The 9,922-nt window shown below is 33.4% G+C and overlaps 2 protein-coding genes across 2 annotated transcripts in view; one reads left to right on the top strand and one right to left on the bottom strand.

Annotated features, from left to right (window-relative positions):
* SLC6A14 (solute carrier family 6 (amino acid transporter), member 14) overlaps positions 1 to 4,116 on the top strand; it is a 24,214-nt gene extending 20,098 nt beyond the window's left edge. Inside the window, exons 9-12 of the mRNA XM_012653885.1 lie at positions 3 to 44; positions 325 to 434; positions 2,584 to 2,751; positions 3,785 to 4,116. Of these exons, the coding sequence (XP_012509339.1) occupies positions 3 to 44; positions 325 to 434; positions 2,584 to 2,751; positions 3,785 to 3,931 (467 nt within the window). The 3' untranslated portion in view covers positions 3,932 to 4,116. The remainder of the gene's footprint in view (positions 1 to 2; positions 45 to 324; positions 435 to 2,583; positions 2,752 to 3,784) is intronic.
* A 1,802-nt stretch (positions 4,117 to 5,918) lies between these two features.
* On the bottom strand, positions 5,919 to 7,479 carry CT83 (cancer/testis antigen 83). The gene is made up of 2 exons (XM_012653886.1): positions 7,405 to 7,479; positions 5,919 to 6,224 (listed from the first exon to the last, which is right to left on the bottom strand). The coding sequence occupies exons 1-2, from the start codon at positions 7,477 to 7,479 to the stop codon at positions 5,919 to 5,921; spliced, it is 381 nt and encodes a 126-aa protein (XP_012509340.1).
* Positions 7,480 to 9,922: the final 2,443 nt, after the last annotated feature.

Here is a 9,922-nt window from a genome sequence, read left to right on the forward strand (position 1 = left end):
GATTGCAGCTATACTGGAAGTAGTAGGAATCATCTGGATTTATGGTAAATGGTGACTATAATAATTATTTGCAAGTTTTATTAAAATAGTTTAGTTTGATTCCTTTTCATTGTGTTTATCTAATTATACTATTAATAATCACACTATGATAACAGTAAAGTAGAATATACTGGGCAAAAATATATTATGAAAAAAATGTAGTTGCAGGTGTATGCTTCGTTGTGGTATAGGAAAATGTTTAGACATAGAAAGAATTGGGGTCACAATAATTTTTGGAGGAAAATATGAGCAAGCACTCATTGTACTCTTTGATGTTTTCTTTAGGAGGGAACAGATTCATTGAAGACATAGAAATGATGATTGGAACAAAGAGGTGGATATTCTGGCTATGGTGGAGAACTTGCTGGTTTGTCATTACGCCTATCCTTTTGATTGTAAGTATTAATATACCATGAATTTGGTATCAGTAATATATACATTTAAACACATAATTCACACTGGAGACAAAAGGCAAATTAATGCCATAAATGGAGGATTTTCAAGTTTTGCAGTATTTATGGTTGGTGCCTCCAAGTCGCCTAAATTAAAATGCCTTTGCAGTATTATTTTGGGGACCATGGGTTTAAACATTTACCATTTGAGAAAATAAACAGGTTGCTATAGATTAAAAGTTAATAATTTAAAAATTATCAATAGAGCGAATGAAAATAATGAATTTGCTCATTCCCTAAAATTATACTGAGCCATCAATAATGTTCCTAATCTTTTTGCCATGTATAGAAAATACAATGATGCATAAGGCCCAGATCCTACCTTCATGGAACTTAGTTTAAATATACTGATTGCTGAGAAACAATGCTCATCTTTTAATGTGTATTTTTTATCTTTATGGGGGAGGTATTTAGTGTCTGAAATTACTAAAAGAAACTCACCTGTGTCAATAGAGGCAGTAGAGGCAACGGTTCATGTTAATAAATTCAACAATTGGTACTATTTAGGAGCTGAGGGAAAGCAAAAGATGTCTTACTGGAGAGACGTGACACAGACATGAAATCAAATAATAGTTCAGGACACTAAATGGCCAAGTGCCAAAATAAACACTTCACGGGCTGGAGAATGACTACAAAGTAGAGATAATGGCGGGGGTGGGGCAGTGGCAGAGCCCCAAACCAATGTATTTTCGTTTTCATTGACTTTATACTACAAATGTTTTCCTAGAAAAGACCATTAAGTAACTTGATCTAGGATTTGCTTCATATCTGAAGTATCATATTTGTCGGGTTTTAGGGGATATTAAGCTTTTTTAAAAAAGCATTATGAGATCAGTTTCAAGTAATGGGTAGTTTGGGACTAGATGTGCTGAATTAAAATATTTGGATGCTCCGTATTCTTGCTAAATTACTTGGAAAGTGTTGTTAAGTATCATTTTTCTAATGTAACAAATCTCCATGATAAAATAAGCCCCTTACCAACTTAAAAGATCTAACTAGACTTCTTAACTAGCTAATTTTCATTCATTACATAGGTTTGACACCTGAATTTAATTTAAAATACAAAAGTATTAAATATTAATATTGTCATTTATTTTGTATAAAGTCATGTATATTAGACTCCACTATTCATTCTCTTGTAGTTATGTACAATTACAGTAATTGGGAAACACGTTTGAATTATTAGAATTAAATTGAATTAATGAAATTAATCTATTTCATTTTAAAATTAAACCTGCATATCTATTTACAAAGATTCTTAAAATCTATTGTTTTCATATTAATTTTATAAAACAAAGGCAGCTAAAATTAGGGAAACTACTAGGTGATTTTTGTGTTTTTTTTTTGTTTTGTTTTTCTTTTCAGATTTTTAAGCAATTAGTTTTAACGCACCAACATTTCTAGTAAGTCTTTTTAACACTTAACTTGGCCTTAAAGTGTTTTCATCTTTAAGATTCATATTTCACTGTATTATCTAAACATATATTGAGCTTTTTTTTCCCTCAATAACAGTCTGAAAGTGAAGTGTGCTTTGGTAAACATATACTGGTAGTATGTGTTAATGCATGTGTATTTTTGAGGTGGCAAAAGAGGTGATCTGTGCAGTGGGAAATAATAGAAACAATCACTAAGCAAAGAGGGAAGCATGTCCACTAAAGTGTAGTGAAGTGTCCTTTACTTTGACATGCTTTGATATGCTGCCTAGCTTGTGGCATAGAATAAAACCATGGTACTATAATAAATAAAAGTTAAAAGCTCAATAACAGAAAATTTCAGATATTATTTTACTTTCAATCTGACATATCATCAGATATTTTATTGAAATATATGTTGAACAAGTATTTGTATCTTTATGAATATATGAAGGTATTAAATTTTGGAAGAATTTATTCAAAGTAAAAACAGAAGTTATTTACTTTGGTTCATTTCATTGTTATTTTCTGGCTTGTTACCTGATTATCTTAGTTGCTTGAATGTATTTTCAGTTTAACAATACTTAATAAATTACATCTAAGGAATGGAATCAAATTGGAATAATTAGTGCAATAAAGTCTAATATTTGGTTTTGTCTTTTCATATTTTACTTTCACAGGCAATTTTTATCTGGTCACTGGTACAATTTCAAAGACCCAAGTATGCTCAAATTCCATACCCTGACTGGGGAGTGGCTCTAGGCTGGTGTATGATTATTTTCTGCATTATTTGGATTCCAATTATGGCTGTTGTAAAAATAATTCAGGCTAAAGGAAATATCTTTCAAGTAAGCACATTAAGTTAAATTTTTTATACTTTTTGCAAAGTACTTAACAAAATAAAGATTAATTTACTCATATGGTGATAATATGAGATTATATGAGATAGAATTAATCACTCTTTTGTCTATTTCTATACCTGATACAATCACCTATTACTAGTACATAACATCATATTATACTCTTTATATATTTGCATGTCTCCCAGTACTAGACTATAAGCTCCTTGTGGGAGAAGTCTGATCTTGCTTGTTGCTGTATCCTCAGGCCTTATTAGAGTGCTTAGCAAATAATAGCCATGCTATCTCAGCCATGCTGAGTTATTCCTGAAGATGTCACACAGCAAATGACCTTTTTGCTTCATATCCATAACTACTACATTTAAAACTTCATCTGGTTATAATACATGTCCTAATAGTGTATTTAGACTGGAATTAGCCTGCTAAATTATCTTGAACCCTATCTAGACCCTGAGTCATGCCCCTTCCACAGAGGCCTAGGGGACTAGAGTTGATTATGTCATCTCACTAGGACAATGACGAGGTAGGTTTAGGAGTCTTAGATTTAAATAAATTCTCAAGTCCATACAAATCAATGGTTTGACCCTGGAGCTCCCTTTCCTTAGTTCTTGAAACACATCCTAAGTATACACACTGGTTTAGATCTTTACATCACCTTCATCCTGATGCCGGGATGAAAATGCCTGAGAATTTAGTAAGGATATGGAGTAGCAACACTATTACGCTAATGGGCCCACTCACCTTCTTTTGAAATCAGTTACATACTAAATTATTTTGGTTTAGTAGTTAATATAATTCTATTAACAATTAAATTTGATTATAATTTTTTCTGTAGATTTCTGTATTTTTAATGTAGACTGTATATTATTAAGAATTTAGATTACCACTTTTTACTTTTCTATGATTATTTTCATTAGCAAAGAAACTTAATTTTAAAATAAAAGTATAGTTTAATATGTGCTTGTTTACAGATTATAATACTTGAATTCTAAGACAAAAATTTTTTTGTTTTTGCTTTCAGCGCATTGTAAGCTGCTGCAGACCAGCTTCTAACTGGGGTCCATACCTGAAACAACATCGTGGGGAGAGATATAAAGACATGATAGATCCTGTTAAAGAGACTGACCATGAAATACCTACTGTTAGTGGCAGTAGAAACCCAGAATGAGATCTCATTTTAAAAGATACATGGTTATATAATGTGATTTTTTTTAGAGTAGGGGAAAATTTTATTTATTTGTATGTTAATTGAGTAGAAAATGTATATACTATATTCATTACTATATTCATAATAGTGTGATAAGTTTTTTCCCATTTAAGCAGGAATGCAATATAAAAATGTGAATCTATTAATGTTTAGCAATGTGCTTATTATATTTCTTTTTAGACTATCTGTATAACACCTACACATATAACTGTTTCTATTTCACAATAACAGTTTTGTAAATATTACCATGTTTTTCTAATACATTGGAGGCTTTATTTTGATCTGATTAGGTATTTCAAATAGAATATGGACCAAAATGTTAATGAGAAAATGGCTTTAATCAAATCTAGCATTTTATAGTTGTGATACATGGCTAATAGATCAAGATGATTTTGTCTTATGTGAATAAGTTACTACTTATGGGTGATAACTTATTTACATACTGTTAAGAAATAAACTTGTCAAACTTGTCAAGAATGAGGGAAGCCAAATTAGAAAGTACTATGTCCTAGTTTTCTTACAAAAGATAATGAAATATATCACTGATAGCCTTATACATTTATCATATATCATTGACAATTGGTTTAAATGTCACAGCCTAGGATGATAAACACTGCTTACATATATAAGGAACTTCTCAGCAATTCTTAAGGTTCTTAATCTAGGATTCAGGGAACATATGAAATGGAAATTATATGGAACATTTTCTGTGTTTATGTGTACATGCATTTTTCTAGAGAAAGAGTCCATAATTTTCATCAGAATATTAAAGAGACCTGTGACCCAAAAACATTTAAGAACCACATATACCACTGCTGGCTTTTTGTGCTTGGCAAATGTGTGACAACAGAGGAATAATTTTTCTTATACATTTTAAAGTCCTTTTCCTCTTCTTTTGATTGCAGATGAAAGGAGTAAATGGATTAAGGCATTTCTTTAATGTATACTGGTAATTTATATTGGGGGGAGGGAGTATGAAGGAAGGTAAATAGGTAGTCCTGTAATTGAACCATCTCAGTGAGGTGTGTGTGTGTGTGTGTGTGTGTGTGTGTGTGTGTGTGTGTAAGTAAAAGATTAACTTGTGTTTGATATTTTGAGGGTTTTCTTTGAGGGTAGGTCTAATGCTGCCAGTGAACTTCAAGAGATTGTTATTTCTTTAGTTTTATTGGATTTTATAAAATATTATTTTAAATAGATAACTACAGCTTAGAAAGACTTTTTTCTTAATTTTAATCCACAATATGTTACATGCATTTTACCATGATATTTTAGTGTTATCTGAGGTGTGGATTTTTCACCAAATAGAAAAATGCATGCGATTTTCTATAGGTGACTTGCAATTCAGGGAAGATTTAGGCATTTTAAATGAAAGAATATCTAATTGGGGAGAGAGAGGAGGTGTGAAAGGGAAGAAATCCCTTTTAAAATCTGACCATGAAGAGTAGTTAAGAGTTTGTGTCATTATCTTCACAAGTGTGTAAAGCATAGATCTTAATGAAGTGCTTAGCATATTGTAGGGTGCTCAATGATAGCTCTTATTATCACACAGATTCAACAGTGGCAAGAAACAGTATGCATAATGGAAAAGAGTTCCATCAAATCCCACTTACTTTAATGGAAACATGGAGACAATTGCAGTATTGTACTGTAAACCATTAGAGAAAACTGTTTTTCACACTTGAGTGAAATTAAAATCATTATATCTCAACTATATTTTTACTGTAGCTTATTTTTAAAAACTTTTAAACTATTTCCTTCTCTATTGTGCTTCCATTCGTCTCCCAGTAAAATATATATTAGCATAATGTAATCAATTCTTTAAATAAAATGTGAATAAGCAAATAAATAAATATCTGGATTTTTGTATCTGACTTGCCATCCCTTCCCCTTTTAAATAATAATCCATTTGGTATAAACACATAATCAAGCGAATGCACTCAAAGTGTCTTTAATGACTGCCTCCACTGTCACTACATCTCGTAAGCTTTCCAGTGGATTTCCGGTTAACTAATGCACCATTTAAACCCTTGATAACTAGGAAATGTTCCAGTTCAGCCAGCTTGTATTCCACGATCCTGAGGTTTACGAAAATTCGCTTCTGCATGGCTACTGCGTGTGGGAAATTATTTAAGATATCCCGAGAGAGATTGTTGACTGAAAGACTCGTATCAGTATTGCTCTTAGTTGACCCAGTAGAAGAGGTTCTTACTAGTGTGAGAGAAGTTGAATTTGATGCTATTTCACCAACGTTTCTCTGTAAAGGAAGGAAATTATACATATTTAGTTTATTGAATTTAGCAATTTCCAAATACTACCAAATAACAACTTGGTTAGTCTTGGTTACCAAAATGAACTGATTTCACCAAACAGCTAGAAATTAAAAATGTGTTGAATGACTACATCAACTCATAAATATATTTTTCCAAAACGCAGACTGATTAAAAAATATAGGAAAGATCAACCCAAGTGCCCATCAATACATGAGTGGATTAATAAAATGTGGTATATGTATACTATGGCATACTACTCAGCCATAAAAAAATGGGGAACTAATACCTTTTGTAACAACATAGACAGAACTGGAGACCATTCTTCTAAGTGAAGTATTGCAGGAATGGAGAAACAAATACCACATGTACTCACTATTAAACTGAAACTAATCAATCAACACTTATATGCACATATGGAAGTAAAACTCAATGAAAATCAAGCAGGTAGAAGGGGGAGGGGGGTAAATCCACACTTAACGTGTACAATTCACACTATCTGGGTGATGGACACACTTATAACATTGATTCAAACTGTACAAGATCAATACATATAACCAAAACGTTATACCCCCGTAACATTCTGAAATAAAAAAATATATGAAAGTAGATTTGTAGTGCCATAGTGCCATATCCTTTGTTTACATTTCTTGGGCAGTTTAGTAGGTCTACATATGGACTTTGTCTTTGAACCTTATCTAAAAGCACTTCACTTGTGGCTTTAAATAACGACAGGAAATCTATATTTACCCTGAATTATTTGTGAATGCCCAGAAAGCTCCCATACTGACGGCAGGAGAAGGAAACAGACATATGGTGAGGGGAATAGCAGAGAAGAAAAAGAGAGAAACTACAGATTCTCAAAGTGAGAGGTGATGATGGGGAATGGGCACTTAGCTGCACTTCTGTCCAGGCGAGTGAAAAGCTGACCATATCACTTAGTGACTTGGGGCTTTTTACAACAGATCACAACCGTTGAAATTACTGGTCAAAATGGAACTGTGGGAGTAAGGAATAAAAGTCTGGGACGCTTTCAAGTGAAAAAGAGGAATGAGGTGATCTCCCCTTAACTTTTATTTTACTATTTTTCTACTCTCTTACCCACTCCCCAAGCCATATACTCATCTAGCTTCAACTAATTCCATTCTCTCTTTCATACATCTTTACCTCAAACCCATATTTCCAGTAGATAATCAGAAAGACGATCAAAACGCAGATCGGTAGGATATAAAGGATGTCCATGGCTCCTCTTCCCCCTCTTCTCTCTTCTCGGAACGGAGGCACTCAGCTGGCAGTTGGGAAGCAGGGGGCCACTAGCCTCCCGGACTTGGGATGCTGCAGTCCAGGATGCTAGAGTTCCCACACTGCCTGGTGCAACTGGGATGCTCTCAGATGTCCAGCTTTATATCCTGGTGAGGGCGTGGGACCTCACAATTGGGCACACACGTGGCGGTGCTGCGCCACAATCTGCTGACGTAAAATCTGGCCTGTAGGAAACCAGGCAGTTAGTAACCGCCCACCTGCAGGAAACCAGGCAGTTAGTAAGGTTAATGCCTGAGCCTTAGAGAGGAGAGTGAGAGACAATGAGGGAGCTCCAGTTGAGGATTTCCTGGAAGCTGAAATGTGGTGGAAGTACAGACTCTAAATGGGTTGGTTAAATATAAAATTTTAAAAGCGCTCCTATTTCCTTTTTTTTTTAAAGAAAACGTTTGTCTTTGCTCCATTGTTCATTCAAAAATCGAAATATACTGTAAAATATATTTGCCCACAAACTCTCTTTGCTAGAAACTGCCTCCTCCACACTTCGACTGCTATTTTAGGATTATCTCCAAACTTACATTGGAATAATTATGTACGTTTGTGTCATTTTACAGTTTAAAAAGTAATTTCAGAGACATTTTCCCATATAATCCTCACAACAGATTTGTAATAAAGGTATTTTTAATACCGTGTCTATTTTTGCAAATGCAGAAACAGGTTCAGGTGTTAAACTCATTTAAAACTAGTACCAAAAGGAGGACTTGAATCCATGGAGTATGAGCCCTGAGATAAACTACCCCATTCCCTCAGCCCCATCCCTATCCCTGTGACTTCCATCTCCTATCTCACTTGTGAGCATCAAGTATTTAATACTTTCCAACCAAGAAATTGAACAGTGTATATGGAATTTTATTAATGGGAAGTAACAGATACAGGAATCATTGCACTAGACAAGTTAGAAATGTTCAATAAATTCAGTTAAATGTCGAAGATGACACTGAACTAAAGACCCAGAACTAAAACAGTAGCCAGGGTAATCTCAAGGTAAGTGTCCAACTGCAATCCAGTAACTCTGCTTGGGGAATAAGTCTCATATTCATACAGATGGGAATGAGAGGAATTGCATTTTTAAATTGTTTTATATCATGCCATTTCCTAATTATTAGTTCAATGCTTAAAGTTTTATCCATTCAACAAATATTAAATACCTATATACTAGGCACCATGATATATTTTGAGAATCCAATTATGAGTAAAAATAAAGTCTCTCCACCTGCAATGTGCACTGTAGTGTGGGAGACAGACATTAATCAAAGTTGCTGTTTACTTCGGTCTTGGACATGGCAGGTTTGAGGTGTATTCCCACCAGCAATGAATGAAAGTTCTGTTGCTCCAAATTCTTGCCAGCATTTGGTGTTGTCAGTGTTTGGGATTTTGGCATTCTAACTGGTGTTTAGTGGTATCTCGTTGCTTTAATTTGGATTTCTCAGATGATATCTGATGCTAGATATCTTTGCATATGTGTATTTGCCATCTCTATATGTTCTTTGGTGAAGTTTTTGTAAAGGTTTTGGGCCCATTTTAAAATCAGATTATTTTCTTATTGTTGAGTTTTAAGACTTTTTTGTATATTTTAGACAGAATACCCTTATCAGATATCTTTTGCAAATATTTGGCTTGTCTTTTTGTTTCCTCGATAGTGTCTTTCACAGAGCAGAAAATCTTAGTTTTAGTGAAGTCCATTTTATCAATTCTTTCTTTCATGGGTTGTGCCCTTGATGTTGTATCTAAAAAGTCATTGCCAACCACAAGATCACCTAGACTTTCTTCTATGTTATATACTATGAGTTTTATAATTTTTCATTTTACATTTTGGTCTGTGATCAAATTGGAGTTCATTTTTATGAAGAGTGTAAAGTCTGCATATAGATTTATTTTGTGCATGTGATGTCCAGTTATTTTAGCACCATTAATTGAAAAGCCTATATTTTCTTCATTGTATTGAATTTGTTCCTTTGTCAAAGATCAGTCAACTATATTTATGCAGGTGTATATCTGGGCTCTCTATTCTGTTCCATTGATCTATTTGTCTATTCTTTTTGCCAATACGACACTGTCTTGTTAACTATAGCTTTATAGTAAATCATGAAGCTGGATAATGTTAGTCCTCCAACTTCTTTCTTCTCCTTCAATAATAGTGTTGGCTATTCTGGGTCTTCTGCCTCTCCATATAAACTTAAGAATCAGTTTGTCAATAGCCACAAAATAACTTGCTGGAATTTTAATTTGAATTACTTTGAATCAATCAATAAACCTTGGAAGACTTGACATCTTCACAGTATTGTCTTTCTATCTATGAACAAGGAATATTTCTCCATTTATTTATTTCTTTCATCAAAGTTTTATAATTTACTTTATATATGTT

The sequence above is a fragment of the Propithecus coquereli genome, unplaced genomic scaffold (genome assembly GCF_000956105.1).
Source record: "Propithecus coquereli isolate 6110/MARCELLA unplaced genomic scaffold, Pcoq_1.0 Scaffold430, whole genome shotgun sequence".
Taxonomy (NCBI): domain Eukaryota; kingdom Metazoa; phylum Chordata; class Mammalia; order Primates; family Indriidae; genus Propithecus; species Propithecus coquereli.